Genomic DNA, 25,615 nt, shown 5'->3' on the forward strand with positions numbered 1-25,615 from the left:
TTTGTGTGCATGTCCTCATGCCCTCTGTAAAGGCCTGAATGATAGATAATGAAAACTAAACATTTCCTGATCCCAGCCTAGCTCAGAGGCAGCTGGGTCAAATATCTATTAACCCAGCTCTGCAGCAGCTCCCTGCACCCCAAACCCCTGCGTTCAAGGACAGCACAAGTGGCTAAGAAATGACAGCTGATTGAAGGGGGCACATGCCACAGAGCTGGTATTATTTATGTGCCAACAGTGTACTTGGTGCTACTCAAAAACTCAGGGAGAGGCTGCCAGGCCAGTATGAACACAACTTCTGGGGACATGTCAGGGAACAGGACAGCTATGATCAAAGCAAAGGAAGACTTGAGTTTTCCCAAGTCAAGTCAGATCAGGATCCACAGCTGCAAGAACTTCCCTCTGACATTTAATGAACAGCTTCCACCTCATCTAGCCACTTCATTTATGAGCCAGAATGAGCCAATTTATTAAGCAAGTAGCATGTCCACAGGCATGCCTCCTGTATGGGGGAAAGGGGATAGTGGATCTGCAATGCCTCCTTCCCCTCCTGCACTGCAAGCTGTGGTACGAATAGCCCATGCAAGAGAGGCAGAGGCTGCCTTATGCCTTACTCTATTGAGAGACATGGTGGACTAGGGAGAATATGGCCCATAGCGTTTAGATATAGCAGGAGGGACAGTTGTGTCTCAGTACTGGGGGATCCTAGGTGCCACACTGTGATATAGCAAAAGGGGCACAGTCGTGTCTCAGTACTGGGGTTCCCGGGTGCCGTGCTGTGATATAGCAGGGGGACGTAGTCATGTCTCAGTTCTGGACATTCCTTTATAGTGCATTTAATATTCTGGAGATGATGCAATCATGTCTCTTGTTAAACCTGCTTTATGACACGCTGCAATATTACAATAACAAAGTGCTCCTTATTCTTTTTAACCCATCCCAAAAAAACCAACTGCACCTGCAACTGCTTTCAATTTTTATTAAAACAAATGAGAAAACAACGGTATCTTCAGAATATAACAATCCACGGGAATAGAAAAAAAAGGCCTTTCTGTCCCAGACCTCATCCCAAGGAAAAGACTGCTTTATCCATCTGAATTTCAGACACATACACTTCCAAATGGGAGGAGATTCAATGCATATCAGGGACCTTTTAAATAAAAGGAATCAATGGCGTGATCTGATAAAAAGCCAGGATATACTATGCCAGGGGTTCTACGGTCAGGAGCCCTCAGGGGGTTGTGAGGTTATTACATGGGGGGGGTCACGAGCAGTCAGCCTCCACCCCAAACCCCGCTTTGCCTCCAGCATTTGTAATGGTGTTAAATATATAAAAAAGTGTTTTTAATTTATAAGGGGGGGGGTCGCACTCAGAGGTTGTGAAAGGAGTCACCAGTACAAAAGTTTGAGAACACCTGTACTATGCCAAGCCAAGGGCTGACTCTGGGTCAAATCCACCCTGTCCATAACTCGACTGAAGTCACCACAGGGCTAGATTCAGCTCTCTGTGATTAAACCAGGCTGTTGAAAAAAGTAAAATAAAGGCAAGTGAATTGGGTGGGTTAAAGACAGACCATTAGTGTTTGCTCAGCATTGCTGAGAGTGGGCAGCGAGGACACAATTGCTAGTGCTGTTTAAATAAGAACGGCCATATGGGGTCAGACCAATGGTCCATCTAGCCTAGAGTCCTGTCTCTGACAGTGACCTGTACCAGAGGCTTCAGAGGCAATGAACAGTACAGGACAGCTACTGAGTGAGCCCATCCCATGGGCCAGTCCCAGCATCTGGCAGTCAGAGGCTTAAAGACACTCGCAGCATGGGGTTTAATCCCTAACCATCTTGGCTAATGGCCATTGATGGACCAATCCTCCATGAATTTACCAAATTCTTTATTGAACCCAGGCCCCGTTTTGGCCATCACATCATTTCCTGACGAGTTCCATGGACTGACTGTGTGCTAGGTGAAGAAGTTCTTCCCCTATTTGTTTTAAACCGGCTGCCTGTTAAGCTCCGTGGGAGACCCCTGGCTCTTGTGTGAGGCTAGTGTTGGATTTAAGAAGGGGAGAGGGGTGGGGAAAGAACTCCTCATTGGCCTTAGCTCCAGGGGGAATTTGGCCCGATTCCAGCAATTTATACCCAGCCAGCCACGTAGCTGCTCCACTGTAAACCTCAAGCATCGATAAGATAAACTGGGATAGCTCAGTGGTTTGAGCATTGGCCTGGTAAACCCAGGGTTGTGAGTTCAATCCTTGAAGGGGCCATTTAGGGATCTGGGGCAGATACTGGGGATTGGTCCTGCTTTGAGCAGGGGGTTGGACTAGATGATCTCCTGCGGTCCCTTCCACCCCTGATATTCTATGATCATACTTTCCTCCTAACTGCAATTTGGATCCAGCTTAAAATCAGGCTCGACTTCACTGGAATTAGGCATAAGCTCAAAGTTGGCCATATGTATACGTAGCTGTAGGATCATGGTCTAAGGCCCAGATCCTCAAAGGTACTTAGGCTCCTAACTTCCACTGAAATCAATGGAAGTTAGGAACTGAAATACCTTTGAGAATCTGGACCTACGTGCATATGTAAAACGCTGGCATGAAATGTGTGTTTCTAACTAGCACCGGTGAAATGGCTGCAAACTCTGGGTGCAATCCTGGCTCCACTGAATTCCCATTGACTCACTAGGACAAGGATTTACTATTCCAAGCTGAAATGGCTCCTGGTTCTATGTAGCCCTTAGATTACCCCAAGGGTACTAGCCCAACCTTTCACAGGGGCAGTAAACATAACTAACACTGAGTCACTAGGGAGAGAAAAGAGTGGGGAGAGAGACTGATCGATGGAAAAGCACCTTTTAATTAAAAGATTTTCTTCCCCCTCTTCCCTTTTGTTCCTTTACTGTCTCATCTCACGCTGCCCCCTCTAGAGTGGAGAACCAGCTAGGGCTCCCTCAGAGCCAGGCAAGAGCTCTTCTTGAATTAGCCAGAGGGATGTGCTACAGATCAATGCAATACATGCCTGCAGTTTAGTTTCCTGCAAAGGCTGTATTGTGCCCCACAGCCAAGCCTGGAAATCAACTCCTCAGCTCAGATCACTTTTCTGCTCTTATGACTTGAAAATGGCTTAACAGTTTTTCCCCTTTAAATTTAGCATCTCTCTGCTCCTAAGCCAAGCCCAGACCTGCTGAGGTTATAGCCCCAAGGGAGTGTTAACAGCTGATCTATAAACCCCCTAAAAAGTAGGATTTAGGATGGAGACTCCGAGCGGGACTTAATTCCAGCCATCTGAACTGAGCCAGCCCAAGAGAAAAGCTAATCCGTCGCCCAATGTTATTGCAACTTTGCAGCCTGCTCCAACCTGTGAGATACCTCATTGCTACCTGCAAGGCTTTCTGCTGGGACCATTGGGTGGTCTTCCTGCTCTCTAGGGTGGCAAAGAACATTTATACAAAAGATACACAAACATTTAGCATCATGGCATTAACACTTGAGGGTGGTATATGTGTGAGAAGCTCCCACTCTAGACTTCAGGATGTATGGGTAGGTGGGATTAAAGACCACCCATTGGTATGACACTGAAGCACTTGTCCAGCAGGAGACCTGTCTAACACTTGTTGTCCTTGCAGCATCGACAAGAGGACATAGGGAGTCAATGCTGTTTGCACAGGGAGGAATCATGCTTCCCTACACTCCAAGTGTCCCCAAGTCACAGGAAAGATCCTGCTTTAAACCTGGGCCTTGGCGGACACTGTGCATTCCAGGAGAGCACCTGGATTAACCTTTTAGAAGCTGCACGGTTCAAACTGGCTGGCAGTCTGGGAAACAGCAGCATTTAAGGGTTGAATAGTGTATTTCTTTATATGTAACGAATATAACCACCAGGGCATGAAAGCTTTATGGTGAGGCAGGACAAAACACAGAACAGGAAAGGGGTGAGCTTATGGGATAATAGCTGCCTATGGTAGGTAGTGGGGGGGGTGGGGGGGTGGAGAAGGGTAGACCAGAGGCCATTACACAAAGGCAAGGCCCAATAGTTCATAAGTGCATTATATGAGGGGCTGTCAACAGTGGTGCTGGAACAATTTGTATAGTGGAAGTGCTGGGAGGCATTGAACCAAACTGTAAACCCCGGATATAGTGGAAACTACTTCAAGCCGGGGGTGCGGCAGCACCCCAACTTCCAGCACCTAGAAGATAAATTACAAGCGATTTCTAGCATCTCTCCCCACTCATCCCCCAAACAGAGAATACAAAGAAGGGCAGAACGGGAGCTAGCACTGGCAAAGGAGGCAGGGGGATGACAAAGCATGTGCCAGGAGCTACTCCTCTCTCCCAAGGCAGCAGACCTAGGCCCTTTCAAGAGCTGAGGATGCCACTGACTTCTTCGACATAGCTGTCTAGAGTCCCTCGCTAGGAGAGAGCTACTTCATTTAGTAGCCAGCATCGCCTTGGCTGCTTTAGTACCTCAACCCTGTTGCTTGGCTCTGTCTCATGGCAGGCACAGGACGCATGAGTGTTCACAGCATGCTCCTTCAGGGACTGGAAGCCATAGGCTCTGCCACAGCCAGAGCAAGGCTGCTCCTGCCACTCTCACTCAACAGCACTGTTCCCTTTAAGCTGCGCGTGCGCACACAGACCCTAAACCCCACGCACACAGCGAAACACAACACACACAAAAATTTGCACAAAAGAAATTTTTTGCGCATATGGCCTGTCAAAAATTAGAGAGAACATTGCTGAACAGGACTCAGCAGCAAAGAGATGCTGGGGCTGCTCTCAGTGGAGTCCCAGCTCATAGGATGCTGGTTATCACTCTACCAGGGGAGTCAAAATGGAGCAAGGGAGGTGATGTGCAGAGAGGCTGAGCACATGAAGCTCCCATGAACAGGAACTGACACAGTGGATCAGACCCCTGGTCCATCTAGCCCATCTCCAGCAGGGGCCAGTGCCAGATACTTCAGAGGAAAGTGAAAAGAAGGCTACAGTAGGTAGCTATGGGATGACCAAGGCTGAGAGGAAATTCCCTCCTGATTTACATTATTTAGAGGTCAGCTTCTAGGCACAAGCATGAAGGTTCATATCCCGTCCAGAACCCCTTCACTTTTTAAATGTTCACTGCTAGATTTCTGGCTGTTTTTGTATCCAGACAAAGATCTAATGCTGCAAATTTCTTGGTGTCAATAGAATCTTGTAGCAAGGAGTTCCAGAGGCTCATTGCACACTGTGTGGGAAAGTATTTCCTTTGATCAGTGCTGAATAGCCCACTTTTCAGTTTCCTTGACTATGCCCTTGCTCTTAGATCATACCAGAGAGGGTAGATCAACCTTCTCCATCCCATACATTAGTTTGCACACCTTTGTAATGTCCCCTCTATATGGCAACTCTCTAAGGTAAACGGCCAGAGTCTTTTCAATCTCTCCTCCTACAGAAGTCGTTCCAAATCTATTCCCATGGCCTATCTCTGAACCCCTTCTATGTCTGTTAGATCCTCTAGTAGGCGGGAAGACTAGGCCTAACCACGCTCTCTTAGGTGAGGCTATACCACTGATTTACTGCATTCCATTACACCAGTGTGTGCGTCACCAATTGAGTCTACAGGTACTCAACCCCACTGAAAGTCAGGCAGAAGTACTGCAAGGTTTGGGGGTCTGGAGAGGGTAGCACACATCCCAGACCCTGGCTCCTGAACTGCCAGAGGAGCCAAATCTTCGCCTGCAGGAACGCACATTATTTGTGGCATTCCCTAAAGCAGGGCTGGAAGGGAAAGGCACCCCTTCCAAGGCACATGCACTTGCTCACCATCTCCCAGGAGGACACATGACAGTCACAACCAAATACAAATGCTGCTTAAAAAGACTGCAAGGGATACCACATCTCTGCATTATAAATGGCAGAAGAGGGTAGCTAGTTAAAAACCTACAAGGGGGATTAGGATAGACTAAACTAGAGAACATCACGCTGAAATCCACGGACTGCTGACGGACCAAGTCCATTGCACAGGAGCAGTATCATGTCCCAGAATGCACCCAGCCAGCAGATAGAGGGGCTCCATCCCCAGCCATTGGGATGTGCCTACATGGCCTTGCTGAAGGAGGTTCTGGCTGGCAGGTGGCTGGCTCGCTGGAAGCAGCAGTGCATGATGGTTGGGTCACCTCCTAGAGCTCCTCGAAGAAGGCCACGCGGGACTTGGTGCTCTGCAAGGTGAGCTGCAAGAGAGTTGAGAGAGAGAGGCTGAAGAAAGAGCTTGACCTGCTTTACCATCAGCCCTGCACAATGCTATCCCAATACATTCTGGGGGACTGCAATATACCACATGAGTTTAGGTTCAGAGGCCTGACACACAGAAGTGTTGACCACCTGCGTCTAACAGTGAGGTCCGTTGGTACTGCTCATGTTCAGAACCCCTCAGGATCAGGCCGCACTTGAGGAAATCTAATCAAGTCCCAAAGAGCATTGTCCTTCCCAGGCTGGGAACGTCCAGAGGAGTCCTTTTACACAAGTTTCTGCCTGAGTGAAAGCAGCTCTTCCTGGTAGCCAAATGGAAGGGGGCATCAGCCATGATCAGGACAAGAATTTCCTCACCTACCCATCCACACTGGGGAAGTTTTAAACATGCCAGCCAATTGGATAACTGGTATTGGTGGGTGGTACTCACCAGGGCAACAAAAGACCCCGGGGCTCAGACCTCAACAGATCATGGAGGTCAAAAATGAATAAATGGGAATGAGGGTGCAGGTCATAGGGTCAAAAGGATGCATTTGAAGGGCCACTGAGCAAAGAACCTCAGAGATCACCCAACTGCCTCATGGAGTCCAAGGGGCCACTGGACGCCACCCAGAGGAGCTCTGCCTGGATGCATGAATGGACAAGGGACCAGAAAAAGGCCCCACAGTGACAAAGGACAACCACACATCACACATTTAGCCCTCAGATTCTCCCTCGAGACTTCCCACCAGGATGGCTTTTGCGATACTGGCTCCCATCTGCTAGGAACTGGACTGAGGCCCTGCCAACCATTTTACGGAGGCCACTGAGCAGCCAACCAGCTGGCACTTAAATAGGGAGGCGTCTGCAAGCACGGGGCAAGGGGAACACTACGATGGGGCCAGCCCTCTTGCCAGGCTGTTTATGCTGCCATCTTTCGGAAGGCAGCATGACTTTACTATCTCACTATCTTTAAACAAAATAAAGAGTCATCCCACAAAGAGAAATATTATCCACTGAAATACATATGAAAATGGAGAGAGCTGTTTAGAGAGAGGATGGATGGAATGCATTTCAATTGAAGCTCATGGAATTAATAGACACAACTCGGGAATATTTAGGTGTGGAAGCCTACTGCCAGGCAGACTCTGCTGGGGATGAACTGGGCAACAAGCCACTGTGCCCTCCCCTCTGTGGGGCAAGTGACAGCAGTCAAGATCTGCTCCCCACAACCTGCTGCCTCCATCTCACTCAATCCCAGGACGCTAGGACAGGTCACACACACAGATACAGAAAGGCTGTTCCAGATTACAAACACTGATCAAACATTTACGGCCTTCACCTTTTCCGCATATGAGAACAGTCTTACAGCATGAGAACACTGGCAGTCTGATCAGACAAAGAAAACACCTCAAGGGTCCTGAAACATTCTGGCCAGCTGTTGACTCATGAGCACCTCCTAAAGAAAAGGCTTCTGAGTAACACCTTCTAAGGACTCCTCATTGTTTTTGCTGATACAGACTAACCCTGCTACCACTCTGAAACATGATACCTTCTAATGTACCTTTGTATAAGGCATATTCATTGAGATGGGGAGGATATTTTCAGTCAGCATTGTAGCTCAGAATTACTTAGATCAGAAGTTTATCACGGCTGTTCCTCTAAGTTGGGTGATGGAACTGGATTCCCCCGGAAGCTGGTTGGTGAGACTTGGGTAGGCTCTAGACTCACTTGGCCACTGCTATCTGTTGTGGAGCTACAGTGAGACACCTGATGTAGCAGCCAGGGGAAGGAGAGGGGCAGGAATTCCCCATCACTCAGCCCAGAGAGTATCCTGGACCCAAGATTCCAAGATCTAGCCAAGATAGCAGGAGGGAGAAGGTACAGGAAGAGCATTTAAATAAGATGCCATTAGAGGAACATCTCAGAAGATGAGTCCATCAGTGAGACCTACTCTCTCCCACCCAGACAACTGATGAATGCACCCGGCTTGGCCTTCTTCACCTCACCAACTACAAGGGCCCAAGATCTCTCCAGAGATCTTGTGAGCGGCAGAGAAAGAATCCTTCAGACCAAGGCTACCACGTTGAGACCATGAGTCTGCATAGCCTTCCCTCTCCCTCATTAGCACATGACCTGCCCCACACACTGCTATGCAACACCAGGCAGGGATTCCAGGCACTCTAGGATTCCACAGCTAAGCAACTGGCTGTGGACTTTGGTATTTTAGCAAGTTCTTAAGTATTCAGCAGACTTCTCCACTGTGCTGGAACCATGGAGCCCACCATTGTCTAGGCCTTGCAGCACCTCTCTGGCTGGGGATATTAGCTGCATGATCAGCCCCAATTTCCACTGTGCTGCGCAGAAAGAGGAGATTTTTTTTGTCCCTATCTCTTCAGCCATTGGCCTGCTGGCTGGGGAACTGCAGCCCAGCCCAGCCCAGCCTGCCCGAGCCATTGCTAGACATCCCTGCAAGAGATATGTGTGGGGAGGGCATGTCCCTGCGCTGTTCCTTGGAGCCTGGCAATGGAAATGGCTGGGGCTTAGGAGGAGGAGCTCTTCCGGGAGCCAGTAAAGATGCCTGCTCAGGTCTTGCAGTCAGGGAGTAGGAGGAGCCAGAGCTGGAGTCTGGTCAGGAGTGACCAACGTTGCTGGGAATGGGACGGTGCCAAGCTGCTATTTACAAACAGCCTTTTAGAACAGCTGCATGGATTTTAGACCCACTCCTTGGCCTACCCTGTCTGATACTTCTGAGGCCCTATTTAGAGACAGCCTCCAACTTTGATGTAAAAGGGAAGCCACCTTCAATGGCTCCTCTCTGATTCCTCAAGTGTCCATTGCTATCCCAGCCTGGCTCAATCCCCCTCCTTTCCCAAGGGTAATAGAATCACAGAATATCAGGGTTGGAAGAGACCTCAGGAGGTATCTAGTCCAACCCCCCGCTCAAAGCAGGACCAATCCCCAACTAAATCATCCCAGCCAGGGTTTTGTCAAGCCTGACCTTAAAAACCTCTAAGGATGGAGATTCCACCACCTCCCTATGTAACCCATTCCAGTGCTTCACCACCCTCCTGGTGAAATAGTGTTTCCTAATATCCAACCTAGACTCCTCCACTGCAACCTGAGACCATTGCTCCTTATTCTGCATCTGTCACCACTGATAACGGCCAAGCTCCATCCTCTTTGGAATCCCCCTTCCAGTAGTTGAAGGCTGCTATCAAATCCCCCCTTGCTCTTCTCTTCTACAGACTAAATAACCCCAGTTCCCTCTGGACCCTATCCCTACCCTCCAGCATATCTACCTCTCCCCCCAGCTTAGTGTCATCTGCAAACTTGCTCAGGGTGCAATTAACCCTATCATCCAGATCATTGATAAAGATGTTGAACAAAACCGGCCCCAGGACCAATCCCTGGGGCACTCCGCTTGATACCGGCTGCCAACTAGACATTGAGCCGTGGATCACTACCCGTTAACCCCACAATCTAGCCAGCTTTCTATCCACCTTATAGTCCATTCATCCAATCCATACTTTTTTAACTTGCTGGCAAGAATACTGTGGGAGACCCATATAAAAATGTGGCAGGGGATCTCCAGCAGTGATACTTGGGTAGGCAATGCAGGAGGCGAGCAGCAGGCTGGGAGGAGCGGCAGACCTAGTAGATACCGATAGGTGCACTCTGTTTTTTGACAACTCATCTGAAGAGAAGGGTGCTGCATGGCAACAGAATAAATTAACATAATTCATGTAATTAACATTGCTGCAGCACTTAGGTTTGTTATATCATGGAGAAAATGGGGCCCTGCGATGGGTCAGATCCTGCTTCCAATGAAGCCACTAGGGGTTTTGCATTGAGTGAACAGGAGCAGGAGCAGCTCCCTGTATGCTCAGTAGGCTTCAGATAGTTTACAAGCCTGGATCACCGAGTGCTGAAAGCCCTGGCCAAGGAGCTGCCTCGCTGCAAGCCATGGCATGCTCGGGTGGGGTTGAACAATTAAAATCCACCGCTGTTTGAACCATTCTCCATGTTTACAGGGGAACTTGGAGGCTCTCTGCTGAAAGTCTGGTGGGAATGCTCCACATTCACTAAACGTGACAGGCAGGAACAGCAGGCAGCCAGCTGAATGTGTGACTGGTGTGAAGGTCTACAGGGAGCTCAGAAGGCGGCAGGCCAGGCAAACTGACACATGGTGCCAGTGTTTGAGCCTGCTGCCACCCATGCTGGGTTTTTTGCGTTGTGTGGGGACAGTTTAGTGCATTCTCCTCTTGATAATGGTGCTCCCAAAGCCAGGGTCCAACTGGCTATGCTGAGAAGAATCCAATACTACGTACTATTTGCTGATCCCAAGCAAGGAGTTTAGTGCAGTTCAGTCCTGCTACTCCAAAACTAGAGGAATGGGTGTTCAGGTGCAGACTGTCAAGTACTCCCTCTCCACCACTTCTGCAATGCACAGATCCAAGAGGGGCAGAGCTCTTCTACCTCCTACTGAAACTTCAGGTCTCAAGCCCTTCTGAATGTCAGCCCACTTGTAACTGCTTACTATAGCTGTGAGCCACATCTGTCTCAGCTGGCAGGCCCCTTCTTCAAACCCAGACACACCTTTCTCCTCAACAAATCCCTCACCTGAGAGCTGCCTGCTCTTATTTAGGGCCGGATCCTGCAACGAGCTGAGCATCCTTGACTCCTACTGAAGACAGAAGGAGTAGAGGACATGCAGCACCTCAGAGGGCACTTTCTCCTTTGCAGGGCAGGGAATGTGTCTCATCTGTGTCTGGGAAGCAGCAGCAGATTATTTATGCTGCCATAGAGAGTATTTATAAAATAATAGCCCTGGCAAGAACCACCACTCAGTCTTCTTTGGAAACAAGACCCTGAGCAGGAAGATAAAGGAAACACTAGGGCCCCATAAGGAAGTCACTATACTTAAATACAGTCACAGAAAAAAGTGCCGTAGGACAATGGCCACCTTCTAAACAGCAGCTGAATTAGTAAATGAGTTGGGGAGGGACCAAAGCAGCTGACAGAACCCAATGCTCAACAGAGGTGGTTTAAACTCAGATGGATTTACCGATGTGCCTGGGACTGACATTTTGCTGAGACAGGGATCTTAGATCCAAATCACCATACAATACCGTTTAAACACCACCCTCCCTTCCTCTCCATGCCTGCCCTAGTCCCTTGCTCAATAATTCCTGACATCTCCAATTCCATTCAGAAAACCTGTATTGCAGGGGAGATGACTGCAGGGGCTTAACATCCTCTGCTGGAACATTTCCAACACCACCCAGGGCCAGGGCATGCTCAAATAGCCAACTCCTCCTCTTCCAGGCGACAGTCAGTTCCTTGGTTAAGAATTGTCTCAGGGACAGCTGGTCCCATCCACACACTAAAGAGAAGAAAGACTCATTCCACTGGCAAGCCACTTCCCTTGCAAAGCCCTGGCCCTCCCCAAGGATACCTGCAAGATCAAATGTTGTAATTAATTTGCATGAGGCAGGAAGAGGAAAAGGCAGACAGCTCTACAGGCGAAACATTCTCCCTGAGATCCAGCAAGAACTAAACCTGGTCTCTTGCAATCACTTAGTGCTGTTACCAATCATTACAATAAAAGAGGGTTAAGGGTAATGCTGGGCACTGGGAGAAGCAGGAGGACAGCAGAATACCTGCTCTAGGCCAATCTGGCCTGGACCTCCCATGAAGAAATGTTTAGAGCAGTGGACAACCTTCACAGACATATGCTCAATTATGGCTAGACTGCAATATCAAAACAAGAGGGATCAGCTTGCAAAAGCAAATATAACCCCCCTAATGCAAGTTTAGTTCACTGGGTTCTTCCTTCCCTTGGAGCAAAGCCTCTGCTGCCATAATACTCCCTCTGAATCATTCTAGTCCAAATTCTTCTGGCAGTGAACGGGGGTGAGGAAGAGAGAGGTCAGCTGAGCAGTAAGAAAAAGCAGGGAAATTATTTCAGGTAAACACTCTCCACTGGGAAGTTGCAGAAGGGTTAGTCAAAACTAGATGTCTTGTATATCTGCAGAGTCCATCTGATATATTTATTTTTGTAGAAGTAGCTCCCTGCTCCAAAGAGAGGAGCCTCTCTCTCCTCCTATCATGCCCTGATCAGACAATCATTCACTATGGTTTGCTGGTTTTCCCCCTCAGCTGAGCGTGAGCAAGAGAAGATGTGCCACTGCCTCTGAGCATCTTGGTCTAGCAAATGGGCAAGGCTTAACTTAGCTTGAAGCAATTCATAATCCCTTCCCATTAGGCTCTGCAACCACTGGGAGAACAGGAATGGCCTGGGGGTAAAATTTCCCATGAGCTTCCAATCCCCCACTCACTAGCAAATCCTTTGGTTGGTGCTGCCATCAAGGCACCTGCTCAATTACAGAGGAAATATTGGAAACCCTTAGTTGGATCGAGACACACAAGGAAACCCTGGCCTACAGGCAGATGATTGTGACTGAGAAGTGCTACTCAAGAGAGACCACCATGAACTCAGTGCTCAGACACTACGGTGAAAATGGCCAGTTAAGAACACTCACTTAAGGTGAAGGGAAATAGATAATATTTCTCTCAGGTTTAAGAGGGAGATTCTGACCTACTTTGATTCAACTCTCCACTGTTGTTGATACCTTCTGATGTATGTGGGCTTTTCCATCAATTCCCTCCCCACTCTGCGTTTTAGTAACACCTTAAACCAAAACAATCACTCTTTTTGCAGCAGCCTCAGTGCTGAAGGCTGCACAAGTCTGGGTAAATGCTGCTGCAAATCTGGACAGGGCATAGGAAAGCACAGCAATGAGCAGATCCTACATAGGTGCAAGGAGAAAAATGAAATATAGCTCTGTTATATCCTTCTAGGCACTAACACCACTCAGTGCTTGATTAGTGCTTTTGATCTGTAGATCACACATCACTTTTCCTGAGCAGATCTGCATTGCTCTCCCCATTTAATATATAATGAAACTGAGGCACAAACCGATGAGGTGACTTGCTCAAGTTCACAAAGTGAGCCAAGGAGAGAGCTGAAAACAGAATGCAGGTGTCCTGTAACCTCCTAGGTTGGGTCAGCTACTGCAGAATCTAGAATAATGGCCACAATGGCCAGGAGATACAGGGCATACGTCAGAGTACAGCACTGAGCAATGCGGGCCAAGTTTTGTCCTGTTACATTCGAGTGGCCCAACTGATTTCTGTGGAACTTGCACCAGTATAACAGAGTCGAATGTGGCCAGAAATCCCATACGTACATTGAATTGGCTGTACCAGAACAGACCAGTGAGGCACTGTTTGGGTCAATGGTTAATGCTGGGTGTTCTGAGAAAGCCATAAACCTTCCCAGAATTCCATGGAGAAAAATTCTTTCTTGACCCCATCTTATGCCCACATGCAGGAGAGTTGAGAAGCCTCAGACTTATCCTCCTAGCTGATGTAACCTAGAGGGCCTCATGCTAATGGTAGGTGGGTTATTCCAGGCAGTGAGGGTTCACCATCCTGTTAGCCTGCTAAAGGCCCTGGCTGCAATTCCACTCCAGGATTCCAGACAGCAGTGCAAGTTGTTCCACCCCATTACTCTAAGTGTGGGGACAACTCTTGACATCCATCAGCAGGCTCTCACAAATTGGGAGTAGCTTCCACCAGACCCTGGGGCTAACCCAGATCTCTCATCCAGCTGCCCTCTCACATCTGATTAAAATCTGTCGTGTGAATAACACAGAAGGAATTTAAGTTTGCACTTGACTGAGCAGACTGTTACTTTCTGTCACTGAAGACATCCTGCTCCTGAACAGAAAACTTTTTAAAGAGCTTGTAAATATATTTATTACCATCCTTCTGCTGTAGAGAAATTCCAGAAGGGCTGCTTTTGGTTGACTCCCCTCCCCCACCTCTGGCATCAACAAGAAATGCTCAGGTGAATAAGCTCAGGGAAGCTCTGATCTCAGGCAGCGTTTCGCCACTCAGCCTGCCTATTGCTTTTGGACAGCCATAGTGCTGCAGGCTGCCCAGAGAGCTGCACACTCACTCTGGGGTCACACATAGCAATTGCATCCAGACTGCATGTGGCATGACAAAGCCCGACACATCCACTCAAGTAAAAAGAAGGTCAGAGCCAATGAAATCTCTGTCCTCAGCTTCTGCAGACAGGAAACAAGCCTGACTCATCATACTGATCACTGCTAGGTGGCCAGAGGACTTATGTAAGTGGGAGGTGCAGTGGGATTCCTTGAACCAAGCTTGTTTTCATTTTATTTCTGCTGCAAAAGAGACAGGCACCAGGTATCTGGGAAATCCCACTCCCTATTCTGGGAACCACCAGTTTCACTCTTACCTGCCCTGCACCATGGTTATATAAAAGTAGGAGACTGCAGGACTCCCTATGGCCAGTGTTCCTACACTGCTGCCCATAACCAGAGGCTGGGACGGGAACAGCTGACAGCTGCCGCTATTTTTACATCATTCCCTGTAGCACCCCTAAGTCCGGCAACTAAAACTGAAAGGTGCCCCATCACTGCCCCCCAGTGCCTCCTGGCTGGTACTAGTTTAGCTGTTAGCAACAACTCCAGCACCTCCTGCCTGGAAAGCCTGGCCCTGGATCAACTGCAAGCTCTCCCTGCTGTCCTCCTAAAGCATTCCATACAACGATTCCATTTCCCCACAGTGATGCAAGAATAAATAATTGTCTATGTGTAACATAAGATTGTGCAGCCAAAGCCGAGTGATTAAGAGCAAATTACATTTTCGTCAGTGCAGACAGAAAATTGATTTACAAGGCAGTATTATGATAATCTCCTTCTTGCAGGAAGGGGAGGAGAGATGGACTCCACAATGTACTACTAGAGCCATCAAAGAAAATGTAGAGGGAGAAACAGAGGGCAATTAGGCAGCTAGTGCTAAAATGCATCAAGATAAGGAAAAGAGAACATGGAGATTCATTCCCTGTCTCTCTTTGCTGGGGCTTTGCAGAGCATCTGCCTTTACCCAGGAGTTCCAGATTTTTTTATTTGATTTTAAAGCAAACAATAAGTCCCTCACATCCAAACCCATTTTACAGCAGCTAACCCAATAATTCCACGTTCAGAACTTCTGCTGGCACAGCAAAATCATGTGGCATTGAAATGAGACCACCAAATCCATTTACACACCCTCCCCAATGTTCTGGAGATTAAGGGTTGAAAGGAGGAGGGGAAGAGGTACTGGGAATAAAATGCTAATCTTTTAGGGCAGGAGCTCGATCCTCCAGGCATGGAGTCTGTTTACAGCACAAGGATGCTGCAAAACCATCAAGAAGCTCAGGGGAAAAAATAAAAGCCTGGACATACGTGATAAACATTCCCTTTTCGCTCAGGGGTACAAAAGAGGGGACAGAGGAGGCTTCTTCTTTATGGGATGCTCATATTAACAGCCTGATTTTAAATAGCAATTTCCTTACCTGTGATACAAGCATCACCTCGATGACTGCAACAGAGAATTCTCATAGTTGGTAAAAACAACAACGAGGAATCCGGTGGCACCTTACAGACTAACAGATTTATTTGGGCATAAGCTTTCGTGGGTAAAAAAAACCCACTTCTCACAGTTGGTGTTGGTTCTGCTTTGAGCAGGGGGTTGGACTAGATGACCTCCTGAGGCCTCTTCCAATCCTAATCTTCTATGATTTAATTGTTTATGCTGCATCTCTGCCAGCCTCAAGGGGCGAGTGACCTATACCCCCCAAGAGAGGCAGGTCTTACCCCCAAGCACCCCAGTCGAAGCGTGGCATGGCACATCTTCAGATTGTTGGTAGAGCTAGTGTCTATTAAATCAAATTCAAAACAAACACTCACTCTCTCCCTCTTGCTTCCCATCCCATTCCCACATCTGCCTTAGTCTCCACTTCTAGCTGGATGCTTTAATTGTCCCTCTCTATTTTAAAGAAAGACTCCCATCATTTTTCCTCTCCTCCACCCCCATTTTCTACTCCCCTTGGTGATCTCTCTATTTCTATTGCTCCCACACCACCTTTACTCCTCTCAGGTTGGGGGCCAGAGTCTTCCTTGTCCTCCCAACTCAGGTGAGAAATGTGTTGAATGGGGGCAGATGAAAGTCAATTTGCAGGTGATACCCTCCAAATGCTGGCAAGATGACAGCCCTAATTTTTACTTGTTGCATTTCATCCAGTGTGAACAAGGAAAAAAAAAAAAAGCTAGTCAGTTTCCTTTATGTTTCTAGTCAGTTTCACTCTCTGGCTCAGAGGAAGTCTAGAGAACATGGCTGCCTTGTCTACACAAATACTGATACCAATGAAGTTGCATCAGGTAGCCGTGATGGGAAAGAAAAGGTTAGTGAGGATATGGCCCTATGGGACCACTAGATATGCTCTACAGGCCTGATTTTCAAAGCCACTGAGCACTCAGAGCTGTACTCCTTTGACTTGCTGGGCTTGCACCTTACCTGCCTTTTAGTTCTCAGGGAGATGGTACTGTGAAGTAGGGATTGCTCGTACAGGGATGTTACCCTGCAGTCAGTCACACGCTCCTCTTTTTGCTGCCAGAATGTGTGTTTGTAGGTGCCAGGGTGCACTGCCCCATGAGACTGCATTGTTAACATGCACATTACCAGTGTCAACATGAGGGCTGTGGCAGGGGAATGTCAAGAGGATTACACAAAAGTAAGTTGAGTCTGTAAGTTTGACTCCTGATTCTGAACCTGACTTACTCCTTCCATTGCTCGATATCCAGTCAGCTTCCAGATATCCAAACTAGCTAAACATGCTATACTTGGAGCTATGCAGCAGGGCTACCATCCCCAGCCCAAAGACACAAAGTAAGCAAGGCCAGCCTATTGATGGTAAATAATTGACGATTGAAGTGGGCTACCAAAACTCCAGCTGACAACACAGAGAGGGCTCTTCACAAATAGAAGACAAATTTTATATATTTACTTCCACTTTCAGAGCTTCTCTAAAAAGGAATGAATCAGCTGTTGACTGGGCTGGTACAAAACAATCATTACATAGTGAGCAATAGCTTACACAGCGCCATGAACATCAGGCTCGGCTTTTACCGAGCAAAGGAATGTCAACCTGGCCAAAAGGAATTACATCCCTTCCCCTCTCCTCAGAGTACCAAGGGATCTCCAAGTTTCACCTGAGGATCCCATCGGAGAATGCATCTTGACTTACACCTTGTTTCAATCATTGAATGGAAACCCTGGGCACTGGAAGACATGGCAACTGCATGAAAAGAGATTCCCATTTGCAGACTACCAGATCATGGACTAAAACAAGACAACTGCTCTAGGAACATACAGTGCCTTGCTCCCAGACTGGGTACTTCACCTATCACAATGACCCCCTGTAGAGAAATCAAGGCAAGAGAAAAGGAAGTGGGGAAAAAAACCAATACCTCAACAAATTCTGTTAAATCCTGTTGACATTAAGCAGAGCTTTGTTACATGTCCTGAGAGGGGCCCCTTAAGTCAAAGAGTGTGGAGAAGAGAAAATGCTTTGAGTTTTATATTCTACAGCAGTCTAAGAAGCAAACCCTCCTGAAGCTGAGCCCGCTGGAGTTAGTAGAGCCAGTCGGCATCAGAGAGAACAAGCTACATGGGAAGGAAATCAGTTTCCAGATGAGTTACCTGTGCTGTGCCCACAGAGCTCATAAAAAGGGATTAGCACGTTAACCACATAATTAAACATGAAAAATTGAGCAGGCATCTTCAAAGACAGGAAACAAAAACCCAGAGGTCACAAAAATAACATTTGCTGTGAATCAGGTTTAATTACAGAAGGGGCTCCTTCCAGAACCAGAATTTCTTACAGTTAATGGATTATTTCTTTCAAGAGTTGTCAGTGCTTCATTTTATCCCAGTGTTGTGCCCACAACTGGATTTTGCTCAAATTAAAAGATGACACTGAGTGTCTTAAAAATAACTGCAGATTAAGGGATGGGACAGCAGGGTCCAACACAAATGTTCATCCCGCCCCACCTGAACACTTGACCCAAACCTTTCAGAGGGGCGACAAAATCGGAATGAAGTCATTCAATGCCACTTTACACACTTTCGTTTCATTTTTTTGGCCTCTTTGATCCTGAGGGCAGGAAATGCCAAAATACAATGAGAATGGCTTTTCTTAGGGCACCTGCAGTTCAGCAAGGAGCAGATTGCTTATACAAAATCTTGACTGAACGATTCACAGCCCAGCTGTGTAAATGCAAGAGATCTGGACAGCTCAAATAAGCATCCAAACCACTCCATTAACAATGCAGATCCAAGATCCAGTACTGAATGGTCTATAGCTAACACTTTAACCTGTATCACATCATCCCTATGGGTAAGCTCTAACTGAACAGAATACTCTCCACACACTCAGCCTATAGATGCCACTCACACATGCAAGACTGGAGTTGCAGATTATTTGTTTACTAAAAGAAGCACTAATATTTTTGCCTACACTGACTGCTGCTACTTTTTGCACAGAGCAAACATCTTTGATTCAGAAATAGATCCTGCAACACCACTGATCAATTTGAAAAATAAAATATGGCAGGGAAGGAAAAATGACTCAAAACTGAACGTCCAGAAAGGTGAATTCTGGGCATCTTTCTTTTCCCCCAGTTTTAGTAATAGTGTATCATTAAATAGGAAACAAACTAAAATACAATGATAAAATCAAATTCCAAATAATACTTAGCTCTTACACATCCATACAACTCTAATCACTCTGAAAAGAACCATTATCCCCATTTTACAGATGGGGAAACTGAAGCACAGAGCAGCAAAGCCAGAAAAAGTCAGAAAAAAAGAAAAGGAGTACTTGTGGCACTTTAGAGACTAACAAATTTATCTGAGCATAAGCTTTCATGAGCTACAGCTCACTTCATCGGATGCATTCGGTGGAAAATACAGTGAGGAGATGCATCCGATGAAGTGAGCTGTAGCTCACAAAAGCTTATGGTCAAATAAATTTGTTAGTCTCTAAGGTGCCACAAGTCCTCCTGTTCTTTTTTGTGAATACAGACTAACACGGCTGCTACTCTGAAACCAGAAAAAGTCAGGTCTCCCGATTCCAAACCCAGTGCTCTATCCGCAGGCTGCACTGTCTCCCAAGACTGAAGCATCTCTTCCTGGTTTTGAACAAGGGCCTTTCATGTGTTAGGCCAACCTGATCCCCACAACATTACAGAACACTGCGTTTCAAAATAAGTTTGCCAAGAGGCTTTCTGCTTGCATTTGAGAGAGGCTACTAATGTGGCAAGCAGTCACAGAGTTTCTTCTTTCAATGCTATGACAGGGCCTACTGCAGCCCTCTGGTGTCTGAAGATCAGGACACAACTGCTTTCTCTTTGGCTATGGTAAAGAGAGATACCACCTTTGAAGCTGTTTGAGATATCAAAAGGATCTTGACAAAGGCACATAAGTCAGTAAACTGCACACATGACGACACAGACCGAGGCTAACCCAAGAGGCTAAGTCTTTAGAGAAAAGCACATATTGTAGACAACAGACATGGCATTAACTGAGCAGGAGGCATTAGTACACTCGGGGAGAGGAAGTAGGTCAAGAGCATTGCAGCAGAAGGATGAAAGATGAGAAAGAGACAAAATTTGAGAGATGGTGGCGTTAGTTTAGGCTGCAATGGTCAGAGTCTGATCCCATTGACTGCAACGGAGTTGTGTGCCTGTTACAGAGCAGAATTTGGCCCCTAGAGATTAGGGCAATAAAGAAAGATTCATTGGTTCCCTGTCCAGACTCCTAGTCTGGCCACGCTACCCCCCATGGTACTAACACTGTGAAATGCAGGCATCGCTATGAAAGAGATAGAGGCAGTATTGCTGTTCAGCTAACATTCCATCAATAAAACAGTTTCCCAGAGGAAGCACCATTACCAGAATCATTTATAAATGGACTAGATAATGCCCTGGAGTACGGATTATAGAGAACTGTGCTCCCAAGGGGATGGGCAAGATGGGACTTAAAGGTCTTTTCCGTTTCCAGGATTCTACAGGACTGCAAACAATGAACGAGAATGCGGCCCTTAAAACTGAGAATACCAGTCTCTGGGTACCAATTGTGGCAAACAATTCTAACTGTGTTAGTCTCACAGGACTAGCTTTAGCTGCACGCCTGCCTGGTTGATGCTTCCAGATACTGGCTGGCTTCAGTCGTTTCCCTTGACACTACTCTTGAATAAGCAGCTCTCAGTTGAGAGATGCTGACTCTATGTTCACCGGCTGCTCTGCTCCGAGACAGAGGCTTGGCTTCCACAGGGCAGTTTTGAAGCACAAGTGGCAGCATCAAGTTTTTAAGTTGAGGTTGGTTTTTTTTTTGTTGTTTTTGTTTTTTTTAAAACTCATGAATTTTCATCTGCAGCAAATGAAGGAGGAAGCAACTTCCACTTTACTTTGCAACACCCTGCAGAGTCTGCAAAGGTCATCCATTTCTCTGGTAGATTTCCACCCACATGCAGTGAAGTGGGATCAGGCATGCGAGGCATTCCGCATTTATTCCACTCCCCACTTACTGTCCCAGTTCAGCTTTCATCAAGGAGGACACCACCAAGAGGACTTTGGACAGAAGTGAATAGACAAAAGCTGTGAACCCCACAAACAAGATGAGACAGAACAATCCTGCTGTCTATTACATGCTTTTCTGATCCACGTAAGGGTGGGATGGGACATGGCACTGACTCTCGCACTTGCAAAGCACACTGCTGAGGTGGCTCAGGCTCATGGTGCACTTTGGGGGCTGCAGCACTGACAGTTGGCTATAGCAGCATGTTTCACAGGCAAGCTCATGCGCAGGTTAGCATTACAGACGGCGATCCCATCACCACACACAGAGTACCTTGGAATAACCTACTTTGAAGTCTCAAATGCAGATAGGTCTTCTGCCTTGGGCTTGAGGCTAAACCAGCAAAGTAAAATGAACAAAAACAAAAAAAACAAAAATTCCTCTGTGATTTGAGCAGCGCTAAGTCATTTGTGCAATCTGTACAGTTTGCCCATCAGGCTGGAGTGTTTAGCAGTATCCAGGAGAGGTGAGAGGGTTATTAGTTAAGTAGGGAAAAACTACTGATATTATTTTCCTATTTCAGGTGTCTCAAATCTCCCCTTCCGTCACAGTGGTAAAGATTAAAGCCCTCCTCATGCCCAGATGGCAAGAAACAAGTTGTTTGAGTATTTACTTTAAACTCCTCTTGCTAACAGACTCAATTTTTAAAAATCTTTGCTCCACTGACTGAGATAATAAATAACAATAATCCCTAGCTCTTAGGTAGTGCCGTTTGTTGGCAGATCTCAAAAGCGCTTTATAAAACGGGTCAATAGCATTAGCCCCATTTTACAGATGGGGAAAATGAGGCACGGGTGAAGTGGCTGCCCTGGGAGCAGAACCCCAATTTTCGGAGGCCTCGTCCAGTGTTTTATCCACTGGGCAACATGACCTAGTGGTGCCAGAGCTTCTCTGTTGCTGCCCCCTTAGAAAATACTTCAGAAGATAAGCGGAGAGGACAAGACTCAAGCTTCAGCTAGTGAACAGTTCAGCTTCAGCTACTTCAGCTGAGTAGACAGTCCCAATTGCAATGACGATTCGCCCACGATTTATGAGTGCCTAGCCACCTTCCTGACTGAGACAAATGGGGCTCGCTCTCTCCTCTCTGCCAACAGCTCTTGAGATTTGTGTACAGAGGTCAGATTTAGCATTTTCAGCTTAAAAGGGGACTCTCCAGCGTGTAAACTGAGAGCTATATCAAAGTCTAATATGAACAAAAAGGCTTTCAGCCTCTAAAAACACACGGCCTTTGAGCATTTAAGTATCTCTCTCTCTCTCTCTCTCTCAGATGGAAACCCAGGCAGCATAGGGCTAGAGCAGGAGAACTAGGAAGTGAAACTGCTAGAATATTTTACTCTTTGTTCCTTGTTCAGTTGGGACAGTAAAATCAAACTTCCCAGGGTGAAAGGCAGAGCAAATTAGAACTTTGAAATGCTTTGTTTTAATACTTTCAGGTGGGATTAGTAACACAGGGAAGATCTAATTTTTAAAGTGTGACTTTTAACATTGGCATTGTCCCCTTTAAATTGTAGCCTCTGGCACATATTTTAGGAGTTCTAAACCCTTCAAAAGAAAGGAGACTGTAAGAAAGCCTGGGTGGAAGCCACTCCTTATGCTCAGATTTCCCATTATAATAAAAATAATAATAAAATCAGCCCCTTGTTAAAATTTCCCGTTGGGGGATTGAGTAGCAGAGTTTCTCAGCAACAGAAGAAACTGGATCAGTTTTTAAAAAAGAGGTAAGTTTTGTTGGGACCTTTTCATTTGCTTAATGCTGAGGCCAGTAAGGCACAGTCATTTTAAATCCTTTGGCCAAGTACAGGTAGCTCCTGGATCCAGATAGTGACTTGAAACAAGGGGTAATGAACGATTACCTCATGTAATAGGTGCAATTCAAGAATCTTACTGTGAGTTTTTAAAGCTTTACAAGATTTAGGACCAGTCAACCTGACACACCCACCTGCCCCCTTTTGTTTTTCTATGGTAAGTGAGATGGGAAGGATTGAGACTACTGGCTACCTAGATCCAGGCTAGGCTTCTCCACCTAGGATCCATAACTCAGGAATGTATAGTGTAGTGTCTCTCACAGCATGGAATAGACAGGAGTCTGCTGTGATGAATATAAACAAAATGCTTTATTGAAGCTGCTGGACAAAAAGAAACCCTTGTGGTTTTTCCTGGCTCTCTAGTTCCCAGACTAAGGACTGGTCTTCACTAAGGGAAGATCCATGCTGCTGAAATCGATGTAGCAAGGATCGATTTAGTGGATCTAGTGAAGACCCACTAAATCAATGGCAGAGCCCTCTCCGGTACAGCTCTCTGTGAAGAGTAAGGTATGTTGACCAGAGACCATTTCCCATCAATGCAGCGCAGTGACAACACCGGATAAGTCGACCTAAGCTATTTCGACTCCAGCTACGGTTATTCACGTAACTGGAGTAGCGTAACTTAGGTTGACTTACCCTCATAGTGAAGACAAGCCGTAACACACACACACAGTCTGAGCTACCTAGAATTCTTGCACAGAGTCTCCCTAAATCGTGGTCTGGATTAAGCATTCATGGACAAGCACCTAAATCAAAATATTATTATTGACTCCTTGAGCAAAGTCTAAGCTCTGTTTAAAAAAATAGGAAGATTTCATCAGGAGCAAGGTAGGAACCTGGGTACCTTTTTAATAGTGTTGTGTTTGCTGTTGCCTCGGTCAGCATTCTCGTTGTGCAGTATATCCAGCGCTGTCTCCCTCTCCTTCAGTTTCAGCGCCTCAATCTCTGTTTTCAACTCGTTCAGTTGCTCCTGCAGGTGCTTGCTCTTCTCCATGTACTCCACTCTGGCACACACAATACACAGCCTTGTGGTTACGTGGTTCCATGACAACTGATAGAGGCTTTTAATTTCATCATGCCCAGAGCATGAAACTGATTACACTAGTTTATGCTGTACAGTGAACTACACTGAGTGAACTACACTTCATTATTAAAAATAGATGCCAGATAGCCAATTCAAGAGCAAAACTATGTCATGTAGGTATGAAAAAATAGCCAGTCTAGCATGGCCAGATGATGTTTATACACCTCCACATCTCTGCTAGTAGCTGCAGCATGATGCTGGTTAGTCCTCTGCAATTCCAATGAGAGCTACTGGTTTGAACAATGCTGTTCTATGCTACAGTGTATTTATAAACCCCGTCTACCAAAATGTATGAAGTTCTCAGTTCATATAGGCCAGATTTCCCAAGAGTGACTAGGGATTTTGGGTGCCTTAAAATGTCTTAAAGGGTCCTGATTTTTAGAGGGTGGAGGCTCAGCACTGTCTCAAATATAGGTCCCCTTAAGGTGTCAAGCACCCCAAAAACTGATGCACCTAAAATGGTTAGTCACTCTTGACCTTAATTGTCTCCCATAACACATTGCCTAGCACACTATAGGCAACCAAGACTGTGACTCAGTACCGAGACCCAAGCAATAACACATGGCAAAGCATGCAAAGATTGCAAAATACCAGCACATCCCAGGTTGCTTTGCTAAGTGTGAGGCCCTGTTATGAACTGCACCCAAGCACCTGAAGAATGCAGACATTCCTAGAGTGGATCAACACAGATACAATATTTTTGTCCTTATCATTTGAGCTGTGTGGTTAGAGAGGGATGATGTGATCTAGTGATTTAAGCACTGGACTGGGAATTGGAAACTCCTGAGATCTTATCCCAGCTCTAATCCTCTCCTTTGTGGCCTTGGACAAGTCATTTAACCTTTCTGCATCTCAAGTTTCCCATATACAGTAAAAACATAAGAACTACCATACCGTATCAGAGTGTGGTCCACTTAGTTGACCATCTCAACCCAACAGCGGTCAGCACCAGATAATTAAGAATAAGGTTCAAGAAACCCCAGAATGGATAGTTATGGTCTAACCCGACGATAGGGAAAATTTCATTCAAATCCCAAGAGGTTAGTGGCTAGCTCATGTCCACAGCAGATGAGTGTATATCCCGTCTGTTTCTTAACATGGTAACTGAATAGGTCTCATTGTTCAAACCTGTTTTGAATCCTGCTAAGCTCTTGGTCTCAATGAATCAGGATTCCACCAGGGCAACATAGAGAACCCATCCTGGAGGACAGGAGACTAAGTTTCTTAACAAGTACACCACATGCCTGGCAGGGACTCTGTTGGTCTGCTCCAGCAGATTGAAATGTAGAGGCCTTCCCATTTTGCCTCACATTGCCACCAAACTCAGATCTATCATTTTAGAACAACAAGCCAAATTCATCAGGCGTAACAACATTCATTTTCAGTTGTGCTACACAAGGAACTATTCTGACTTGTGCACACAGACTGTGGAAGCAAGCTACATACTTCTCTTTCTCTATTTCCATGGAAAGTCTCTTCATGTCTGTATCCTTGAAGTCAAAGGAGAGGCTCTCACTGATGAGGTTGAAACTTGGCAGGTCGGCAGGCAGCGCTGTCATACCCGAGTTCATGGGCTGCTAAAGAGAAAGCACAGATTAATCATCTTTGGACACACAACCACTGCTATCTGGAAGTGTTCTGTAGCAGAAAGCTAAAAAGACAAGACAATGGCTGACCCTAGAATACAAGAAGCTACTTAACTGTGCTTTAATGAAGAGCTGGCTCGCTGATTGCATGGACAATGCTGGCTATGTGCTAATTCACTGCATGCCTTTTGAAGGATGTTATGCTGCCTCCAACGACATTGATTAAGAAAGTATCTCATTTACTGTGTACAGAGGTCAGAGTATTGCTGGGACAATGTGAGTCATACCTTCATTATCAAAACCATCGGAAGAACCTAGCATATGCCACAGTGGAAATAAAAGATAACTACTTACATTAAACATAGTGCCTTTCATGCTGAAGGA

General features: G+C 46.4%; 1 protein-coding gene across 10 annotated transcripts in view; it reads right to left on the reverse strand.

Moving 5' to 3' along the window:
• Positions 1-25,615, reverse strand: part of NF2 (neurofibromin 2) — a 149,317-nt gene that overhangs the window by 48,286 nt on the left and 75,416 nt on the right. For 3 of the 10 annotated variants that reach the window (XM_043497852.1, XM_038372999.2, XM_043497853.1), the window contains 3 exons: positions 25,092-25,222; positions 23,406-23,565; positions 2,836-6,202 (listed from right to left, as the gene is read on the reverse strand). In XM_043497852.1, the coding sequence (XP_043353787.1) occupies positions 6,152-6,202; positions 23,406-23,565; positions 25,092-25,222 (342 nt within the window). In that variant the 3' untranslated portion in view covers positions 2,836-6,151. Of the gene's footprint in view, positions 1-2,835; positions 6,203-11,863; positions 11,955-18,700; positions 18,703-19,255; positions 21,090-23,397; positions 23,566-25,091; positions 25,223-25,615 lie in introns of those variants that run through there. The other 7 variants (XR_006275809.1, XM_038373005.2, XM_038373000.2 and 4 more) reach the window with 7 other exon arrangements.

The sequence above is a fragment of the Dermochelys coriacea genome, chromosome 15 (genome assembly GCF_009764565.3).
Source record: "Dermochelys coriacea isolate rDerCor1 chromosome 15, rDerCor1.pri.v4, whole genome shotgun sequence".
Taxonomy (NCBI): Eukaryota; Metazoa; Chordata; order Testudines; family Dermochelyidae; genus Dermochelys; species Dermochelys coriacea.